The sequence below is a fragment of the Oncorhynchus tshawytscha genome, linkage group LG02 (assembly GCF_018296145.1).
Source record: "Oncorhynchus tshawytscha isolate Ot180627B linkage group LG02, Otsh_v2.0, whole genome shotgun sequence".
Lineage (NCBI taxonomy): Eukaryota > Metazoa > Chordata > Actinopteri > Salmoniformes > Salmonidae > Oncorhynchus > Oncorhynchus tshawytscha.
Genome location: NC_056430.1, coordinates 40,658,107 through 40,681,606, shown reverse-complemented (window position 1 = coordinate 40,681,606; position 23,500 = coordinate 40,658,107). Strand labels below are relative to the sequence as shown.

General features: G+C 41.5%; 1 protein-coding gene across 2 annotated transcripts in view; it reads right to left on the bottom strand.

The window, feature by feature from the left end:
• celf4 (CUGBP, Elav-like family member 4) overlaps nt 1-23,027 on the bottom strand; it is a 110,388-nt gene extending 87,361 nt beyond the window's left edge. For both annotated transcript variants that reach the window (XM_042298755.1, XM_042298760.1), the window contains exon 1: nt 22,395-23,027. In XM_042298755.1, coding sequence (XP_042154689.1) covers nt 22,395-22,632 — 238 coding nt within the window. In that variant the 5' untranslated portion in view covers nt 22,633-23,027. The remainder of the gene's footprint in view (nt 1-22,394) is intronic.
• Nucleotides 23,028-23,500: the final 473 nt, after the last annotated feature.

The following is a 23,500-nucleotide window of genomic DNA, read 5'->3' as shown; positions in this document are numbered from 1 at the left end:
TCCATTTAACGCAATTAAGATGTTTGCAAAGCGAGCGTAGAGCGCCAATCGCTGAAGGAAGGGCGCATGAAAGATGCACAGGGATTTCCATATTTTCCATCGACTCCATGCAAACACAAGTGGCAATGGATAGGATCAACAAACACAGCACTGACTCATTCCACCATTCCTTCATAAACACGTAATCATATGATAACATGAGATATTAGCATATTAGCATTAGCGCATTAAGAGGCTTTTTTATCCTAAATAGGGAGCAGTGCAGTTTGAGAAAAAGGCTGTATAACTTGTTTTTAATTGCCTAGTCGCAGATACCTGGGTTTTCCTCCCGCCCCGCCTCGGTGGGGAGACATTTTGTTGTCGTCCAACTAATGAGGCTTTTGGCGAAGGCAGTTGATTTTCAAAGTCCTTTTTATCGGCTCTGGAGCTACAGATAATTTTAAATATTTAGCCATTTGGCAGACGCTTTTATCCGGCTCACTTAGAAAGCTGCAACTCCCTCTTGAACAAATTGGGACATTGAAATGCAGATTGGAACAGAGTTTTCACATTTTGCATTGGAGGCAAATGAGGGGGGAATGAACAAATGGAACTCTGGGAAAGGCCTTGTTTGGAAGATCAAAACATTGGTCAGCTCAGATGTCTGATCCTTTGCAATATCGTAGACCATGAATATACAACACGACTTGACCATAGAGCAGACATCTGGGCTGGTTGTAGGTGTAACAAGTGACTTAAAATGTATGTACTGCGGTATAGATTTAGTTTTTTTTACTGGCAAATAAAGGCAATCAATCAATTGCATTTAATACTGTTTAGTACTGTGCAAGGTAATGTTACATCTGACCCTTTCATTTGGATCTGTTTTGCTATTTTAATCGCAAGCAGGTCTCAGTCAGATCAGTGCTCAGTGGCAAACTCTGTCCAGAATGTACTGATGGAGGATTCTCACAGTCGGGCCAATATCAATCTATACCAGCCTCTGCTCTTTGCCAGGGAGGATGGGGTCCTCTACTATTACTTAGCCGTTGCTGACACATGACACACACACACACACACACACACACACACACACACACACACACACACACACACACACACACACACACACACACACACACACACACACACACACACACACACACACACACACACACAATTTCTCTCTCTTTCCTCTCTCTTTTTCTCTCTCCAGAAACTCTATGGAAGAACACCAAATGCTGCGTTTGTGCTGCCAGGTCACCTATGATACAAGTCAGTATTTGAAGTCCATCCATGTCTGAGGATGTCAGGAGATGACGTGGAAACCGGCCACTAGGGGCAACAGTGAGCCCTGTTACCTTCAAGTAGGTTGGTCAAATCTAAGCATCTTCCTCTGATTCCAAAGGTTGGAAGTTCGCATCCAGCAATATAATGTTTTATTTGTATTTATTTTTTGCCTATCCCAAATCTTTACCTTTCTTAGGGATAGCCCCCTTTTTAAAAATGTTCACCTAAAATGACATACCCAAATCTAACTGCGTGTAGCTCAGGTCCAGACTCAAGGATATATATATTCTTGGTACCATTTTAAAGGAAACACTTTGAGGTTTGTGGAAATGTGAATTAAATGTAGGAGATTATAATTAACACAATAGATCTGGTAGAAGAAAATACAAAGAAAACAACAACTTTTTTTCTTCTTTTTTTCTACCACCATCTTTGAAATGCAACAGAAAGGTCCCACTTCTAGCCATAACTCTGGTTGTAATTCCGATGGTGTCCACAAGATGGCAGCAGTGTATGTGCAAAGTTTCAGACAGATAACGTGAAGTATGAGAAAACCACATGACATCTAGTGTGAAGTCACCCAGGTAGATTTGGGAAGATCGTGGAGACATTTGCATTCATGTTACATTTTTCTGCAGGAATATCGTCAAATCTGTATACTTGGACTTTGATTTAGCTTTTCCAGTATTAGTAGCCATATTATAAGTAAAAAATTTGCAAAACAACCAGATTTCAAAACTTCATAACTTTGAATATTCTTATAATTTTTGTCCAAAAGGAAAAGGCATGCTGTCGCACAACGTTAGCAGCTACATTTTACGGCAGATACAGGATACTGAGATGGGCTTCCGGATACTCCAGTGAAGCCCATCTCATTGGCTATCTAGCTAGCTTTGTTTTACCCTGATTGGTGCTTATTTGACAAAGTTAGAGTTGATCAAGTGAAGACTGCCCGCGTCATCGGCGTGCCATGAATGCGTCGCTCTTTGACCACATTTGTTGTCCTATAGGATATACTACACCCCTAATGATATAGTGAAGTCTGGTTACATTCTAGGATCTCTGAGGAATACATACAAACGTGATTTGACTGGTTGAAACAATGTTTAGGGGTAGATTTTCACAGATTCCTTTCTTTGCAAATTGAACGACTGGAAATACAAAATCGATTGTGCATGCTATATGGACCTTTTTAGGATATGAAAAATGATTTTATCTAACAAAACGACACTTCATGTTATCTCTGGGACCCTTTGGATGATAAATCAGTTCAAGATTTCTGAATGGAAGTACACATTTCACCTTCAGTGTTGAATTTATCAGACTTATCTCGATGAAAAAAGTGTTTTGTTGTTTGGAGCTCTCCTCAAACAATAGCATGCCATTTTTCTCAGTAATAGCTACGGTAAGTTGGACAGTGCAGTTATATTAACAGGAATTTAAGCTTTCAGCCTATATAAGACACTTATATGTACCGAAATTAGTTGTTTCTCTAAAATCGCGATCGTGATTTACAACTGTCCTGTTGACGGGATGCCTATCCCTAACTTAACCAATTGGAATGAATGCCTAACCTTGAGAATTTGGAGATAATGCCTGAACTTAACTCTAACCTTAACAATTTGGAGATAATGCCTAAACTTAACCTTAAACACTGAGAAACATGGATGAATGTCTAATTCTGCTGTGAGACTGTGAGAGCTGGTAGGACTGTGTCAGGGGACCGGGATGTGTTTGGATACGATTCCCATCCTCTGTAGTGATAAAAAAATCTAGGTTCTGACTCGTAGGGAACCTATACGTAGGCCTAGGGAGAGACCTTAGAAGTCATTCAATTGCAAATCTGTAATCATTTGCTGAAGGATTTCTGTCCAAATAATTTCCAGACTGATTTGTTCATGGGGTTATGCTCTGAATGGCCAAGCAGAGAGCCAGCTGAGCTCACGAGCCACTGAGCCAAGTATTTGATTGCAATAGACACACACTCGCACAAATGCACACACACACACACACACACACACACACACACACACACACACACACACACACACACACACACACACACACACACACACACACACACACACACACACACACAAAGCCATATGCTTACAGACAGATCTATACTAAGGCAGAGGCCACAAATCGTAATATTGATATATCATGTGACATTTGTGGTATTGATGTGTTAATTCATGTACACATATCATGTATATATTTTGAACTACACTATACACAAAGTATACAAAACATCATGAACACCTGCTCTGACATAGACTGACCAGCTGAATCCAGCTGAAAGCTATGATCCCTTACTGATGTCACTTGTTGAATCCACTTCCATCAGTGTAGATAAGGGTAGGAGACAGGTTAAAGAAGGATTTTTAAGCCTTGAGACATTTGAGACTTGGATTGTGTATGTATGCCATTCAGAGGGTGAATGGGCAAGACAAAATAATGAAGTGCCTTTGAACGGGGTATGGTAGTAGCTGCCATACCCTGTTCAAAGAACTGCAACGCTGCTGGGTTTTTCACGCTCAACATCTTTATGTGTGTATTTTTATTTCTTTTTTGTACCTTTATTATCCAGATTAAGTCTCATTGAGAAAAATGATCAAATCTATTTTTCAACAGGGGGGTGCAATTCAATATTAGGAAGGTGTTCCTAGTGTTTCATTCACATCCCATTGCCTCGACAACTAAAAACCACATTAAAAAAAATATATGGTGGTCGACGGTAGTATGCAAACCCAATGTTCCATTTCATGCCTTTCCCGTACCCTAACCCTTAAATTAACCTCTCTGAAACTATACATTACCTTAACCTCAACCCACCCCGTGTTCCTAAACCTAACCTTAACCCTAACCTTAATTTATTTACACCACTGTGTCTAAACTAAAAAAATATATGCCAGTCAAATATCCACTTCCTTCTTTAAAACGCAGACAATATTAATAACTGATAAGAGTTCACATGAAGTGTAGCAGTGAAAAAAAGAAGTCACTTATATAGGCACAACAACAACAACATTAACACGTTGTCAAAAATGTCTGCCTACATCGGAAAGCTCTCACTTATTCACCCCTGGGGGCGGCTTTTAAGCGGCGAGGCCTAATTCTGCTGCTATTGCAGGAAGGTCATTTTCTTTCCAGGGCCATGATGGCCACAGACTAGCGCTTAAATCTCACAAAACGCAACCTATAAATTACAACAAAGGACAGAGGGGTCAGAGCCTAGCATGGAATGGAGCCAGGAGCCATCAATCTGCAGGGAGTGGGACATCTGTCTCTGGGAGTCCCTCGTTCTCTATCTGCCCCACCCTCACTCTCTCAATCTCTGTCTCTCTGCCTCTCTCTGTCTCTCTCTCACTCTCTCCCTCTCTGCCTCTCTCTCTCTGCCTCTCTGCCTCTCTCTCTGCCCCTCTCTCTCTGATTTACTCTCTCTCTCTCTGCCCCTGCCTCTCTGCCTCTCTCTCTGCCTCTGTCGCTCTGCCTCTCGCTCTGCCTTTCTCTCTGCCTCGCTCGCTGCCTCTCTCGCTCTGACTCTCTCTATCTCTGCCTCTCTGCCTTACTCTCTCTGTCTCTCTGCCTCTCACTCGCGCTGCCTCTCTATCTCTGCCTCTCTGCCTTACTCTCTCTGTCTCTCTGCCTCTCACTCGAGCTACCTCTCTATCCCTGCCTCGCTCGCTGCCTCTCTCGCTCTGACTCTCTCTCTCTGCCTCTCTGCCTTACTCTCTCTGTCTCTCTGCCTCTCACTCGCGCTGCCTCTCTATCTCTGCCTCTCTGCCTTACTCTCTCTGTCTCTCTGCCTCTCACTCGCGCTGCCTCTCTATCTCTGCCTCTCTGCCTTACTCTCTCTGTCTCTCTGCCTCTCACTCGCGCTGCCTCTCTATCCCTGCCTCTCTGTCTTCCCCTCTATCTGCCTCACTCGATCTCTGCCTCTGTCGCTCTGCCTCTCTCTCTTTGACTCTCTGCCTCTCTCTCTCTGCCTTACCCTACTTTATCTTATCGCTTTCTTCACGCACTCTCTTTATTTCAGTCTTTATGTTTTTCTCCCCCTGCCCCTTACAAATGCAGATCACAAGTTAGCATTTGGTTCATCGTAAGTTTGGTTGAGACTTAATCTTAGTAGTAACATCTCGTACACCCCCCCCCAAAACTGCCCCCGAACACTCAAAAACTTCCCCATGACTTATTCATAGCCCTTTTTCCATTTTCTGAATCAGACTTTGTCTTGAATAATTAAGGAGATCTTTCCAAAAGCCTTAACCCCCCTCCCAACTCCCTTTTACAGGTATTACAAGTTCATCCAGAGAGCTAAATGCATATCTGACCTCCCATAATGACACGTTTTACCTCCTTAGACTTTTGATTCAACAGCATATAGGGAGTTGACCAGTAACCAAAAGGTCACTGGTTCGAATATGTGCGAAGGTGAAACATCTGTTCATGTGCCCTTGAGCAAGGTATTTAAACAAATTTGCTCCAGGGGTACCGTACTACTATAGCTGACAGTGTAAAACAGCACATTTCACTACACCTTTCCGGTGTATGTGAGAATAAAACATGTAAAAAAACATAAAGAATTGTTATAGAATCAACAATGGAAAGTAACACTGGCTATAGTTCCAGAATCAACTGCATAGAGGTACACTGTAGCTAGCTCTAGGACCAACAACATAGTTACACTGTAGCTAGCTCTAGGACCAACAACATAGTTACACTGTAGCTAGCTCTAGGACCAACAACATAGTTACACTGTAGCTAGCTCTAGGACCAACAACATAGTTACACTGTAGCTAGCTCTAGGACCAACAACATAGTTACACTGTAGCTAGCTCTAGGACCAACAACATAGTTACACTGTAGCTAGCTCTAGGACCAACAACATAGTTACACTGTAGCTAGCTCTAGGACCAACAACATAGTTACACTGTAGCTAGCTCTAGGACCAACAACATAGTTACACTGTAGCTAGCTCTAGGACCAACAACATCGTTACACTGTAGCTAGCTCTAGGACCAACAACATAGTTACACTGTAGCTAGCTCTAGGAACAACAATATAGTTACACTGTAGCTAGTTTTAGAATCAACTGCAGTGAGTTACACTGTAGCTAATAGTTCTAGGATCAACAGCAGATCAACAGCAGTTCTAGGATCAACAGCAGATCAACAGCAGTTCAAGGATCAACAGCAGTTCTATGATCAACAGCAGATCAACAGCAGTTCATGGATCAACAGCAAATCAACAGCAGTTCTAGGATCAACAGCAGACCAACAGCAGTTCTACAATCAACAGCAAATCAACAGCAGATCTAGGATCAACAGCAGATCAACAGCAGTTCTGGGATCAACAGTAGCTACTCCTATGGGCCTTGTTTCAATATTGATCTTAACCAGATCTTTTTCGTATCCACTAAAAGCTTTTGATCTATTTTGATTTATACCTGTGCAACTGTTTCTTGTCACCCATGCTTATAAGATCCTTGGCTTGCTCACTATTCACGATATGGAACTAATGTATTCTCATTTAATGGCTGCTTTTATTAACTTTCATTTGATTGATTTTCTGTTGTCCTAATATTGCTTTTATTGGATATGGTGTGATGAATCCCACAGGTTCCCGCGAAAACATCTCACGAGGGTTATCCTGATTTATGAAGAAGAAAAAAGAAAAACAAATCTCCACCATTTCATGTTCCCAGGAATCTTTGAAGTGCTATGATATCTGTTATTCCAAACAATAAATATACTATGATAAAAAAACAAACAATGTAGAAATGTATATGAAATTACGAAAGCATAAGACAGTGAACAATTGTGATATTAGGCTTAATGCCGTCATGTCTTTGTCTGACTAGAGTACATGTTTCAAGCCCTCCTGGCTCTCTTCTGGATGCGAGTAACCTGATTTACTATTCCCATTCCTGCCATGTGATTCCATTCGGCCACCTAAACCTCAAGACAGCATGGAGGCAAATCTCACACACACACACTCACACGTGCACACACACACACACACACACACACACACACGCACCCTCACACGCACCCGCACACACACATGCACGCACGCACGCACACACTACAGCATTAGAAATAAAGGCCTAATGGCTGAACACACACACAGTCTGCTAATAACCACTTTATTGTTATTAGCAACCAGCACTATAGTACAAGGCTATATAATCACTGGACCTATAGACAAAGGAACGTGTACCTTGCTCTATAATTATATAGCATGGATGTGTACACTGTAATTACACCTACACAGTATAGATGTGCGGTATGGCAATGAATGGCAGAGAGATTGCCTGCATTATGAACAAACAATAGAGAGGATTGTAATTCACTATCATTATGGTACAAAGCATGCAGCACCACAATATGGAGATAATTCTCATTCAGGAGACCTTTTGAGTCCTGTGTTGAATTTGCTCCTGTTCTCAGCCTGACCTACATGTTCCATTGATCTCTAAGAAGTTGAACTTCTAAATGTCAGTAGATGTGTGCATCAGACCTACAATGGAATATAAACCGAGCCAGAATGTTGCAAGGCTTTATCCTCACTAACCCTCTAACTGGTCCTGTAGGATAAAGTTGGGGATGGGGGAGAATTGTGGTTGTTTTCGTTGGCTCAGTTGGTTGGAGAACGGTGCTTACCTCACCGGAGTTTATGGTTTGATTCCTGAATGGAAACCACACAAACAAATGCACGCACGCACACTGTTCACAGGGAGCAGTAGCAGAATGTGAGGATTAGCATTTTCTGAGGGCAATATCGCTGTAAAATCGAATAAAGAGGGGTGACTACACAACAACCCCAAAAAGTGAAATGTATTAATAAAAGCTGTATAAACAACAGAAAGTTTCCCATATTTTGAAAGTATTGCATTCTCTCACTCCGGAACAGAGGCTTTATCTGAAACCTCAGGGGAACAAGCAGATGGATCGAACAGAACCAAAGCGTCAGCCTCTTTAAACATTGAACATGGACCACAATAACACTTCCATGATGCAATTGCCTTGAAAACAGTAACTATTTAACCCTCTAAGGAGCCCTTGTCAAAACAGTGCTAGAGTACGCTTTCAGGCACTTAAAATCGCCATAGCAATAACATGGCAATAGCAAAAAAACATAAAAACAACATCTTAATATCAGGAAGGAGGATGTTGTACTTCTGGTATTTTATTTATTAAGCCTCCTTTAGGGTAAACAACAGGTTAAGCTGATGAAAGTTTAAAGGCTGACCAAGTTAAGCATAGCTTTGTGCTTCACATTTAGGATTGTGTATACAGTTAACATAAATCTTTCAGGGAAATATTATATATATAAATTTTTTTAAATTAGTTTGACCCTGCATTTTTAAACCGTATTGTGCTGACGATTTCTTATTGAGCAAAAGGCCTTTAAGGCTGCGGGTATGGGTGTGTATAGAGGCGTGTCCAACCCACATGTGCCATCTTCAATTGGTAGTCAATTGGGTGATGTCACCAGAAGCGTCCCCCTTAGCATTTACCATCTTGAACTAGGCTGAAGGCCTGTGGTTTGAAGGGAGCCTAGTGTTGTTCGCTACAATAGTATCTTTGTCTTAAGGAAAAGATCCCCATGCTATGTCTCGGCAATGTAAGTACATTGTGAATTTCCTGTCGTCTCAACGTTGTGCCTATGTAAATCTGATGCATGTGTGCTATCTGGTTAAGAGTAGTTGTTTGTTTGCTAAAAAGAGTCATACAAAGTATAGTTGTTCCAAAAATGGTATAGTCCAGTACTTTCAGAAATGTTGGAGGTGCTGGTCTTTCTTGACTGGCTGCTTGGGTCAGGCTAGGCTATACAGGGCGTACATGCATGCTTGCATTGCACCACTATAAAACCTCAGGGGCCTCATTTATCGATCATGTGTAGGCACAAATCTGTGCCTAAACCTTGCGTGGGATCATGTCCATGCAATGTGTGAGATTTATCAATATGAACGTTTACTTGAGAATGTGCGTAGATTGACGCACAGCCATGACCATGCGTACGCACAGTGCCAAGTGGTGGAATAAGGGAACTGCTTTTCAAGCATGGCCGAGTAAATGGTGAAAATATATGTTGAACATTTGTGAAATGATGAGAGTAATAATTCAATCATTTTTCAATTTCATTGTAATTCCATTGTGAATTCATGCAACATATCTTGACAGGCTTTATTATAGAATTTGACCACTTTAGAGCATTTTTTTACAACAAAAATCCATATAAAGTGCAGTAATTTGTTAAATTAGAGGCATATGTGAACATTAAACCATTGTTCAAATACTATAAAACTGAGATAATGGGAAATTGAATGAAAGATGGTTAATCCTGATCGGTTGGAAGATTTGGCACAAGCTGCATTTCGCAGAGAGTGTGTTTTTAGAGACAGGTGTGACTTTTTTGCAGCAAATACAGATTGGCTCATCAGATAGATTTAGTGAAACTATCATATAGGATTTTTGCTAGGATTTAAGACCTACTTTAGAAAGGCAAACACATGCCATTCCGGTGCATTTCCAAGTGCTCTCCAGCCTCAGGTTTTCGGGCAACGGGCACTTTTCAGAGGGAGCTTACAGATCAAAATCTCATAGACCTCGATGAGCCGATGGTTTGGATGCAATCATCACCAAAACGAACGGTTGCATACAATTTCCATACACCATCGCACAACAGGTTGAAGTCAAGAGGGGTTTCTTTTCCATCATGGTTCTCAAATACGATCAGAACAATAGATGACACCCACATCGCCGTAAAAGCACCATCCCAAAACGAGTTCAACTACGTGAACAGAGAAGGCTTCCACCCACTTCATTTATGTGCAGGTGATAGGTCATGTGGTGCAAAAGACGCTGCTGAATGTGGTGGCCAAGGTGGAACGCACGAATCGTTCACTCCGCAGAACAGCAATGTTGGCCTATGCAAACAAGAGACGGGAGCTGTTGAGGATGGATGGCTTATTGGGGAGTATTGTCTACTCGTTAGAAGTATATTTGCCGTTGCTAAATAAACTTGATACGTCCTAATGGTCCTCTCTTTTGAAGCTTTGATTTTATTTTTACTGGTCAAGGCATAACTGAGCGAGACATATAAAACCTTTTTGTTATATTCAATCTCTGACACGAGCAACTCTATTTCAGTCTTTGAATTGTGTCATTTTTTTTGTTTGTTTAGCTCTTCTTGGTTACGCCACTGTATTTCACGGTACGGCATTGTATTTTACCCACAGGCTTTATTAAAGGGACGATTTTGAAATGCAAATACCCAAGGTTGTGCACAAGCCCTGAGGCTGAGAACAATTTCTATTTATCAATGGTGATCTCCTAGCAGTGTGCGTATGATGATCGTAGGATTGTTTGATAAATCCCACTATGAATACAAACATTCTAAATTACGTTCCTAAGTAGTATTTTAGAATAGTTTCGACGCAATATTGACAAATGCGGCCCCTGGAATATTGACGCACACTATTCTTATATACAACAGTTGCTTGAATGTCCTTTTGAGATTACTCAACAAAGCCTGTAAGCAAATAGTACAAGAGGTATTTTATGTAGTTGTGTGTACGACCCAAGTGATTTCAGATAGAAATGTGTGTTATAGATCTGCCATTCTCATTGAAGTCTGACAAGCAGTATCCCCGTTCCATGTGCAATCTTTCTATGCTTCCCCTCTGTACATTTAGCTCCCCTAAGATTGCTGAGGTCAGCAGCTCCTCTGACCTAAGGGATGAGTCTCTTCCCTCCAGGTCAGCGTAGCAATAATCCCCTGGGCCTTACTGTGTGGATAAATTAACGACATCCTAATACGAGCATATATGCGCAGAGTTTTGTCACATTAATGTCATATTGAAAATTCAGTTATCAATCAGGCACCCTTAACATGAGAAGACTCAACATTTGCAGTGACAGATTAACACTAACAAAACGCAAGATGTTATTACTCGGTTACAACATGTTATGACTCGGTTACAACATGTTATGACCCAGTTACAACATGTTTTGACTCGGTTACAGCATGTTATGACTCAGTTACAACATGTTATGACTCGGTTACAGCATGTTATGACTCGGTTACAACATGTTATGACTCGGTTACAACGTGTTATGACTCGGTTACAACATGTTATGACTCGGTTACAACACGTTATGACTCGGGTAAAACACGTTATGACTCGGTTACAACATGTTATGACTCGGTTACTACACGTTATGACTCGGGTACAACATGTTATGACTCGGTTACAACATGTTATGACTCGGTTTCAACATGTTATGACTCGGTTACAACATGTTATGACTTGGTTACAACATGTTATTACTCGGTTACAACATGTTATGACTCGGTTACAACATGTTATGACTCGGTTACAACATGTTATAACCCAGTTACAACATGTTATGACTCGGTTACAACATGTTATGACTCGGTTACAACGTGTTATTACTCGGTTACAACATGTTATGACTTGGTTACAACATGTTATGACTCGGTTACAACATGTTATGACTCGGTTACAACATGTTATGACTCGGTTACAACATGTTATGACTCGGTTACAATGTGTTATTACTCGGTTACAACATGTTATGACGGTTACAATGTGTTATTCGGTTACAACATGTTATGACTCGGTTACAACATGTTATGACTCGGTTACAATGTGTTATGACTCGGTTACAACATGTTATGACTCGGTTACAACATGTTATGACTCAGTTACAACATGTTATGACTCGGTTACAACACGTTATGACTCGGTTACAACATGTTATGACTCGGTTACAACATGTTATGACTCTGTTACAACATGTTATCACCCAGTTACAACATGTTATGACTCGGTTACAACATGTTATCACCCAGTTAAAACATGTTATGACTCGGTTACAACATGTTATGACTCGGTTACAACATGTTATGACATGGTTACAACGTGTTATTACTCGGTTACAACATGTTATGACTCGGTTACAACATGTTATGACTCGGTTACAACATGTTATAACCCAGTTACAACATGTTATGACTCGGTTACAACATGTTATGACTCGGTTACAACATGTTATTACTCGGTTACAACATGTTATGACTCGGTTACAACATGTTATGACTCGGTTACAACATGTTATGACTCGGTTACAACATGTTATGACTCGGTTACAACATGTTATGACTCGGTTACAACATGTTATGACTCGGTTACAATGTGTTATTACTCGGTTACAACATGTTATGACTCGGTTACAACATGTTATGACTCGGTTACAACGTGTTATGACTCGGTTACAACATGTTATGACTCGGTTACAACACGTTATGACTCGGGTACAACACGTTATGACTCGGTTACAACATGTTATGACTCAGTTACAACATGTTATGACTCGGTTACAACATGTTATGACTCGGTTACAACATGTTATTACTCGGTTACAACATGTTATGACCCAGTTACAACATTTGTTACGGTGTTGTTACGGTGTTAAATCATGTTCTGACAACGGTTCCACCAAAAGTAATTTGACAGGAATGAGGATACATGTAAAAGCAAGAGACATCCCGTATGATGAGAATCTGTTCTTACTGCACCATCAGTCAAACAATTTCTCTTCTGCTTTCACATTTCCCCCCATGTTATTAGCTATGTGGTGTGTGTGTGTGTGACGTGTGTGCGCAAAGTGCCACTTCCTGTGTTTTACTGACACTTCCATATACCTGTACAGTGTCTGTCAATCTCCTAAACTAATATGAGACTGCGTCCTCTGCCAGAATGTCCCCATTCCTTCATGATGATAAAGGTCACAGGCTTTAATGAGTCCAATGAGGAGGTCACAATAGCAAGAGGTCTCTTCCCCCCTGACAGCAATCATAACTCCCGACCTGCAGTTAGCATGCAAATCGTCTAGTCTTTGATCCCCTCACCATTTCCCTTCTCCCTCCCCCATTCCTCTCCTCCCTACATGACCATAGCTCACTGTAAGTAACTAGCTCTCTGGGCTAATGATCCCGGACAATCATAATGGACAACAGCATCCGAGGCACCTTGACAACTGTCCCCACTGACAGATTAGGCAAATTAGGCACGTCTCACATTCTCCTCCCTATTTTTCGTCTTGAGGCTCGGATGTTTTTAGACACCAAGAGGTGTGCGTGGGGCGGTTGAGCTGGTGGGAGGATTTTGGCGACACGCGGCCTCGTCGGTGACACATGTTGCCCCTTTTCCCCAACAAAACACTCAACATCGATCGCTGCACGTCGTCATAGAAACAGGGCACGATGTGGTGCCTGAGTGTGCATTCCGAACGGAGCTGAGTGGAGAATTCTGGGCAGGGAATGAGAGAGGGAAGGAGGGGTACACACACACCCCAAACCAACGATGTGAGGAGAAAAAAACAGCCCACAGAGGGGATGATGCAACAAGAGTGAAATCCTGCGGCCAAAACGCTTGGTGCATTAACGCAGCCCGGTAGAACCCCCCGCCTCTGTCTTGCTCTCTCTCTCTCTGTCTCTCTCTCTCTTTCTATCTCTCTGTCTGTCTCTCTGTCTGTCTCTCTTTCCTTTTCCTTGTTGTAAGGCTACATTGGTTTCAGCACCTCGCCGCCTGTCAGGAGGAACTTCCAATGCGGCAACCTGTAACACCTTCCCCGAGTGCCACAGGGTATTACATTTACGATACTGCAGTGCCTTCAGACATTATGTCCATTGACGATGTTCCCAGTTTCAGCTAGTTTTCAAAGCAGTCAGTATCCAGATTTGATGAATTCTTAATGAAAGAAAAGATTTTTTAATATTTCATGAGGATTTCCATTGCTTCTCTAAGAAGAAGGGTCCCTATGTGGACCAACAGGTCTAGAACTACGCTACCAGGGGCTGTTTCCCAGACCCGGATCAAACTGCCAATCAACACTCTGTACAGTGTACCACTCGCTCCATCCACAATTAAGTTACAGCAGGTTAACTGTCCTCTCTTAACGTCCTAAAGTCAACGCTGCGCCTAAATTGAATTAGCATAATAAAACAATCCCCTTAATCTGTCTGTTTAAGCTAGATATATCTGTTGTTTTTGCTTGGGCTGTTTCCCTATCCACCGCATCTGCCCGATGTTGTCCTTCCGTGTCTGTGGTGGAAGGTGGCAGAGCTACAGTGGTGTTTGTCAGATCAGGCGATCAGGAGACATCCCGTAAATCCCGGTCTTCTCGCGAAAACCGTCCTAATAGTTTGATCTGGAAACTAACATGGAAAGCGGAGACTCTCACGAACACGATGGAAGTGAATGAATGGAAGTGAATAAGGCATTTTTTTGCCTTCTTATATCTCTCATACACTTCAAAACATACTTCATTTCGATTTAGTTTTTGGCTGTATGTTTTAGTAATGTTTACATATTGATGTTTGTGACATGTCTACTTTTATAGGCGACATTTGGGGATCATAGGGGATCTTGAAAGGCATATTTTTTTTTAGATAGGATTAATCACCCGTGATAATTGATCTACACCACCTGCCAGCCAGCCTGCCCAGTATCTAGGACAAAATAAGGTGAGTGCAGAAGCACAACAGGAGCATCTCTGTCCGCCTTTCAATTGAATTGGTAAAAAAAACACCCGAAGATATCAATGTACCTATTCCTGGTGCTTCTCTCACTTTCAAAGGACTCCTAGGAAAACCCCAAAGCAGAGCTTCCAAAGGCAACTATGACAAGAGAGGACATTTTCGTTGATCTTTAACAATACATACAATTACTCTGTTACCACATATGTATTACACTGTTATTACACCAAAACATCTGATGATAAAGGACACATGCATTGTTGACACTTGACAGTCATACATGCTAGGAGCGTCTCATTGACCCAAGGTGAATTACGAGGGTGACTGTCTCTGGCAGTCACCTGGTTGGTAGTGTACTTCCATATCTCCACCCTCCCTCCCATGCTGCATTGCAAAAAAAAGAGAGAAAGTGGCCCGTCTTTGTGCCGGCGTCCCTCTCAGCATGCACGGCGGCAGCTGGTGACTGTTATAAATGGCCTCTATTAGTACGGCCCAGTCGCAGAGGGGAGAGAAATAAAATCATTGGGAGAATATAGGCCTAGTGGTGTCACCTCGGTGCCCGTTCCCTTCCTTCCTCAGCCTCCTCTATCCACCCCCCTCCCTTTCAAGGGGCCGGCAATTTAAACACTAGATTGCTAGTGATACATGGGGTCATTATTGGGATGGTTATGGCAATTTTATTTATTTATTTGTTTATTTGTCAGGGAGCATGTACAACATGCCATTGCACCAGATTTAGCTCATTTTCATCTGTAGTCGCTGGGCAGAAAACAAACAACATGAATACATCAATACAATGCTACAATATAACAGACCATTAAAATCTCTCTCTATCTATCTATACTGAACAAAAAATATAAACGCAACATGCATTCAATTGGGCCTAATCTGTGGATTTCACATGACTAGGAATACAAATATGCCTCAGTTGGTCACAGATATATATATATATATATATGACATGACTGGTTTGCCTATAGCCACTTTTTCAGGTTGTGCCTTGAAACTAGCAAAGGTACTGCACTCTCTCACAGTGGTAGGCAGGGTGTTCATAATCCAGACGCTCTGACTGAAAAAGACGTCTGGTCAAATTTGGTGGACCTAAACTGAGTTGAGCAGACTCCTCTGGTTGAAGCTCTTGTCGTCCTGGTATTGTCCTTGCAATACGTAACAAACTGCTTAAGAGGTGGTGGGGCAATGTCACCAGTGATCTTAAACAGCAGAGTGGTGTCGGCATCAGAAGCTCTTAAAGCTCAGTAGGTTGTATTTCTTAATGATATTGTAGTGGGGACAGCTGTTTGATTTTTTTGTCCAGCACTTTCAGAGTTTCTTTATAGAGCTTTTAAAGTGGTTTCGTTGCTGTGATACTAGCTGGTGACCAGGTTGTGACACAGTACGAGAGAAGGGACAAAATCATTGAGTGCATGTACGACTTAGCAGCATCTGCTGACATTTGGCTCCTGAAAAATTAGACATTTACCAGGTTGCGTTCGACTGTTCCATTTACTTTTTTAAAATGTTGTTTTTATTTTGAAGCACAGGTTAGAGTCACAATGGTATAGTAGAGTAGTATCCAAGGAATGTGAGACAATGGGCAATGTAGGAGGCTGTCTATCTAACTATTATAACATGTCACTATAACATTAGTAATAGCATATTAAGAGCATCTCTAGGTGGTGTTAGTTTTTAACACGTTCAGAGCTTTATTGGACAATCACACAAAATCACACTAATCTTTGTTAAAGGTATTTTCATATGTCCAAACCAGCCAAAATCATTTCATTTTAGAGTTTATTCAATAACAATGGTTTGTCCATCGGGTCAAATAAAGGGCAGTGTTGTGAAACAGGGGAGAAACCCTTCACAGCAGTAAATAAAGAGGAATAGAGCATATGGAGGAAAGGAGAAGTAGTAAAGGTGTGGATACTCAACTTTTGACTACTTTATTTATAAGAATCTTTAGGGGAGTCAATCATTTTAATCCCTTTTTTTTAACTTGTTAAAACCCCCCTAAGGTCGATGTCTGCGCCCCTGTGGAGATCTAATTTGCATAATTATAAAATCCCCATGAAAATGTGTCAGTTTAAGCTAGAGATATCTGGGTTTTTTTTTGCATTGGATGCATCCGCCTATGTAACTCTTCTGCATCTGCGGTGAAAGGTGACAGAGCTACAGTAGAGCTGTGTTAATCAGAGCATAAGACAACCTGAAAATCGGTCTTCACACAAAATCGCCTGTAGCATCTGAATGGTTTGGCCTACAAACTATTATGACCCCTCTATGGAAATATGAGACTCTCACGAACACGATGGTGTTCTTCGACCGCCGCAAGCATTTTGGGATCCGTCTGAAGTCGGTACAGCCAATCTGCCAACTTCTGTGTGTAGTGTCCGAACAGTTTGGGCTATACACTAATATACACGTACCTGTCAGCTGTTTTGCTCTAGGATGCCCACAGGCCTCACAAGACTCGTCTGAAGGTCGCCCGTTGACAGTCCCAAAAAAGTGTATGGAGTATATATATGGACTCTTTAGAGACAAAAATAAGGGGTTAAATACATGTAAAAAATAAAACATCAATGATCAGATGTGTCCCGATCTTCCTTAAATCTCTCAGATATGGGATGGACACTTCAGAACAAACTTCCTTTATATGTTTTTTTGTGGACTATTTGTTGTTCAATGTGTGTATGGGCTAATAGCAGTAAGGATAAATCATTTATTTAACAGATAATGTTTTTATTTTCTTTTGTTACTTCAAGGGGTCTTAGAATTCAAATTAAACTAGCAAAATTATCCTTGGTATGGCCTTCTAAAAACAATTATATATAACTTACTAGATCCCCCCCCCCCTCTCGTGGCTTAGACAGGGCTTAGACTGTTTAATGCCAAAAACAAGGAGTTAAATACATGTAACAAATATATATACAGTATATATATATATGTTTCCTTATCTTTGTTATCTCTCAGACATAGAACAAACAAAAAACTTCCTTTAGATTTTTTGGGGGGCACTATCAGTTGTTCCATGTAGTGAATCTGTTATTGGGCTAATAGCAGTTATTGGGCTAATAGAAGTAAGGACAAAAATATTTTCTCATCAAATATTTTTTTAAATATCAAACAATTCCATATAGCTTAGTAGTACAAACTCAAAACCCCAACAAAGCAATAATCAATAACAATGTATTAGTAGAAAAAAAGCACACGAGAAATAAGAATATGAAATACTTTATTGTATAAATAAGTAAGCATACTATACACAGGAAATATTTAAAAAGTACGTTCCAATACATATTTATATGTGCAAGGATACTGGAGCGATGGAGGTAGATATGTATAGGGGTAAGGGGAGATTAGGCAACAGTGGTGTAAAGTACTTAAGTAAAAAATACTTTAAAGTAGTACTTAAGTAGTTATTTTGGGTATCTGTACTTTACTTTACCATTTATATTTTTGACAACTTTTACTTCACTACATTCCTGGAGAAAATAATTTACTCCTTACATTTTCCCTGACACCCAAAAGTACTCGTTACATTTGGAATCCTTAGCAGGACAGGACAATGGTACAATTCACCTACTTATCAAGAGAACATCCCTGGTCATCCCTACTGCCTCTGATCTGGAAGACTCACTAAACACAAATGCTTTGTTCGTAAAGGATGTCTCAGTGTTGGAGTGTGCCCCTGGCTATCCATAAGTAAATAAAAAAACAGGAAAAGGGTGCTGTCTGGTTTGCTTAATATAAGAATTCTTACTGGGTGACTTTCACTTTTAGTTGAGTCATTTTCTTTTAAGGTATCTTTACTTTTACTCAAGTATGACAATTGGGTACTTTTTCCACCACTGCTAGGCAACAGGATATAAGATAAACAAAATAGCAGCAGCTTGCATGTGAGTGTGGGTGTGTAGGGTCCGTATAAACATATGTGCATATTATGTGTGAGTGAGCAAATGAGTGAGTGTTTGTCTGTGTTGGAGTGACAGTGTGTGTGAATGTGTAGGGCCCTGTGAGTGTGCATAGAGACAATGTAAAATACTGTGCATAGAGACAATGTAAAATACTGTGCATAGAGACAATGTAAAATACTGTGCATAGAGACAATGTAAAATACTGAAATAAAAGGTCAATAAAGATACAAGGGAAACTCTGTCCATGTAGGTATTTTCTTAGCTATTTATCAGTTGTATTGCTTGGGGATAGAAGCTGTTCAAGAGCCTGTTGGTGTCAGACTTGATGCACAGGTACCTCTTGCCATGCGGCAGCATAGAAAATAGTCTATGGTTTGGGTGGTTGGGGTATTTGATGATTTTCCAGGCCTTCTTTTGACACCGCCTGATATAGAGGTCCTGGATAGCAGGGAGCTCGGCCCCAGTGATGTACTGGGCTGTCTGCACAACTCTCTGTAGCGCCATGCGATTGAGGGCGGTGCTATTGCCATACGAAGCAGTGATGCTTCAATGGTGCAGCTGTAGGATCATTTCAGGATTTGAGGGCCCATGCCAAACTTTTTCAACCTCCTGAAGGTGAAGAGGCACTGCTGCACCTTCTTCACGACTGTTCGTGTGTGTCTGGACCATTTGAAGTCTTTAGTGAACTTGAAGCTGTATACCTACTCCACTGCCGCCCCATCGATGTGGATGGGGGCGTGCTCACCTCCCCGTTTCCTGTAGTCCACGATCAGCTCCTTGGTCTTGCTGACGTCGAGGGAGAGGTTGCTGCTCCAGCACCACACTGCCAAGTCACTGAACTCCTCCCTGTAGGCTGACTCATCGTCGTGTCGTCAGCGAACTTGATAGACACTCACTTAGTGAAGACTACAGGTCTGAATTCCAGCAAATTCAACAACCATGTTTCTGTCACTATAGAATACACTAATGGGTGGTAACTACAATTCATTCAAAGGTGCAAGGCACACTGGGAAATACACAAGTTGAATTATATTCAATCAACGTAAAATTAAAAGTTGAGCGAACATAGAATTCAACTTAAGAATGTATGTTGGTTCAGTTAATATGCTCAAAAAATGGGCACACTATAAATCGTATTGAAGCTGGATGTCTTGATATTTTAAGTTTAATCAACTTCAATGCTATTTTGTTGAGCAAACTAGAAATTGTATTTGCAGCTGGTTGCCTTGATTTGTTTTAGTTGAGTCAACACATTTCTTTCTTACAGTGTGGCAAAAGGCTGCAAATATTCTCAGACCCTAGTGTTGTTCACTTGTCTTGCAGTTTTAATACCAATAAAAAGCCAAGAACATTCTTCAACCCTAAAGTTGTTTATAGATCAACATTGTCCTTGTTTGATATACATCTATTGGACTACATTTTGTACCACAATTGGAAAACGTTGCAATTCACACGTTTTGCCAGCTTGTAGATGTATCCAAAATAGGATGAAAACAATGACATGTTGTTAACCATGCTATGACACTGACTGTCTAGGGGGTAGTCAAAATGCAAACCGCTACCTCTGTCAAGACAATGGTTACTTGACATGAGGTCATGACTGGACATGACACCTTACGGCAGGTCTTATAAAACCTTCATATCTATGACACTGTCAAATATTATAAGCAGTCTAATAACATATTATAAAGGCTTATAACAAGTAACAAACATTATACCTGTTAGCTGTAAGTAAAAGGTTACCAAAATATTATTTACTCAAGTTAACACATTCAGACATAACCTGACAGCAACTTCAAAGTAACAAACCCCCAATATTCGACAAACATCCTGTTTGCGGGGAGGTGTAGGGATATTGGTCTGGCTGGGAGAAGGAGTGTGTATATATAACGTCTTGGCCAACCAGAGGAGAGGGCTAGCACCTCCAGCTAGTTAAAATATGAGAGCGGTGCTGCGGAGGGGGCTCACTAATGAAAGGGGGGCTGCCTGTGAGGCCAGGCCATATATCGCTGTGAGGAGACAGTTCCTAGAATCACCCGGCGTGGCCGCCCATAGTTCACGGGCCACGCATGATTAACCGTTAGACAGGGAATCGCTACTACAGCTGGGCTATTAATAAAATATATACCCTCCTCCCTTCCTCTCTCTCCTCCTTCTCCTCTTCACCCTTCACACTCTTCTCTTTGGTTCCCCCTTCCCCCGCAATCTCCTCCTCCCTCCTTCCTGCTTTATTTGTATTTCATCATCATGCAACATGTCACGTTGTTAACAGAGGATCGGGGGTGGTCGGGGATTGGGGGATACTACCAGGATTGGAAAGCTGAAACACTAGCTCTGTTTGTACTTTAACATCCCCATGTGAAGTGAGCCTGTGGAGTCTGAAAATGCCCTCCAGGTGTTGCAGATCAATGGAACACTTCAATCGAAGAACTATTCATGTGCTTTTTTCATTTTCAGATGATTACTGATTACTGATTTTGTTCACTGTAATGTCCAGTAATGTCCAGAATTGTCAACCCACATGGGATGTATTGTTCATGTTATCTATTGATAGTTTTTTTGTAATATCAATACTCTGGATCAACAACTTGATCATTACCATAATACCAAAGGGTTGACAAGCTCTCAAAGGGTATAGCATATCAATAGGTAGGATACGATCTCACACTTGCACACGCGAGCGAGCGCGCGCACGCGTGACTAACACACACACAGTCCTTCAGTCCTCTCTCTATGTTTAAGCTGGTTGTTCAAACACCTGTCTCCAGAAACACAAAACATCTCCATGCATGATTTCAGGCACTAGACTAGAGCATAACATCAATGACATATGGTAGGTAGGCGGGTGGACCACATATAATTGATTTAGGTAGGGAATACTGTAGAATGCATTACGTAAAATCTCAAATATTGGTCACATTTGCTCAGAAAATCATACAGAAGCCCGCGCGCGCACGCACGCACGAGCTCGCACACACGCGCGCGCACACACACATACATACAATTCCCCTCCCTCCCTCTTTCCTATTGCAGGAAACTTGCCATCACGCGCAACAGAGTGCAAGGTGCCGTGGGCAATAAGCCACGGGCTCCACGGGTATATTCGAGAAATGTTTTAACATCGAAGCAGGGTGATTCTGCACTTGTGAATGAATGCACAATGACTATATGTGTGACTCGTTACTCTTAACAAGTAGCATACACTTCGAAAGATACAAGAGAACGGCACTTTCTCTTAATATTGTTACATAATATTAGCTGTCGTGATTCGTGCCAGCGCTGTATGCCTGGATAACTCAGAACATTAATACATGGATATGTTAGTTGAAATGTCTCAATATTCATGACGGAATCCAGACTATAGCAATGGACTATTCCTTTTCCGATAACATGAAACCTGTCGAGAGTATACTACAATAGTAAATTACACAAAAAGACTACTATAAAAATACCAACTATTACTATGCAACAACCACACGTGTCCAATACGTGTCAGTCCTGTCTCCCGAACCAGGGGGAACAAGACTGGAAGCCATGGACAGACATTCGTGACAGGCAACGGCGACGGGAGCCGAGGAGAAAAGAGAATGAAGATGGGAATCCCGCTCTCTCTTTGACCGAGTAGTAGGCTCAACCCACCTTTGTGCATGCCCGTAAAGCGGTCCTTGAGCACGGTGAGCTCGTAGATCTTGCCGAACTCCTCAAAGAGCGGTCGGAGGTCCTTCTCGTCCAGGTTGCGTGGTATCTGCCCGATGAACAGTTTGATAGCGTCGTGGTCCTTCATAGGGATGGTGCCCCCGCAGCCCGCTGGACTGTGGCTTAATCCGTTCACCAGCCCGTTTGTGCCATCCACCTGTCCGTTCGTTAAAGTTGCCATCTTCGGACCGGCAATGAGTTGTGGTAACAGCGGCGGCAGCAGCAGCGCAATCTTGGTGGCCTTGTGTAGAAGCTTCCGAAGTATTGGTCAAAAATGTTATTCAAAAAAGCCTTGCTGGTCCTACTTCTAGTCCTACCAAGGAAAATATGTACATGGATAAGTATACATATGTATCATTGGGCTAAAACGAATATCAAAGACTTGGAACTGTCTGCTGGTCCCGGCGGAGGCGTGATTCCTTGTATTTATGTCCTAGTTAATAATTCATTCATTCATTTAGTAAAATAGATGAGAAGAATAGAGAGAGAGAGAGAGAGAGAGAGACCAAGAGCTTTCGCTTTCTATTTACACCTTTCGTTCCCCTAGTCCCTGCTTCTGGGTTCCCTTTTATTTTTTGCATTGAGAAGTCGGTATGGGTGTTCTCGGTTTAAACGAACGGGGCCAGCTCAAGAGCTGCAAGGACTGCGGGGAGGTATGGAACCAGGGGAACCACTATAACTCGATGTTTTTGTTACACAGCCTTTTCTCTACCCCTTCCCGTTGGTACGTTCCACCAAGAGAAAGGGGGTTTATAAATAAAGAAAAGAGTGAATTTGTACGGTTCTTTGTGCAATAGTCAACCAAGTGTAAATCACGCCACGTTTGCAGGGAAATAATAGGCATAATAATAATAACAATAATAATAATAATAATAGTATGCTATTATATATATATATATACATCTAGTAAAAAGCATGAGCTGACGCACACCCCAATTCTTTTGAAGAGGTGTTGACTAACGAGAGTCGTACACTCTCTCACTCTCTCGCTCTCTCTCTCTTTCTCTCTCATATATATACAGTATCTACCACATGTTCCTTTCAAAATA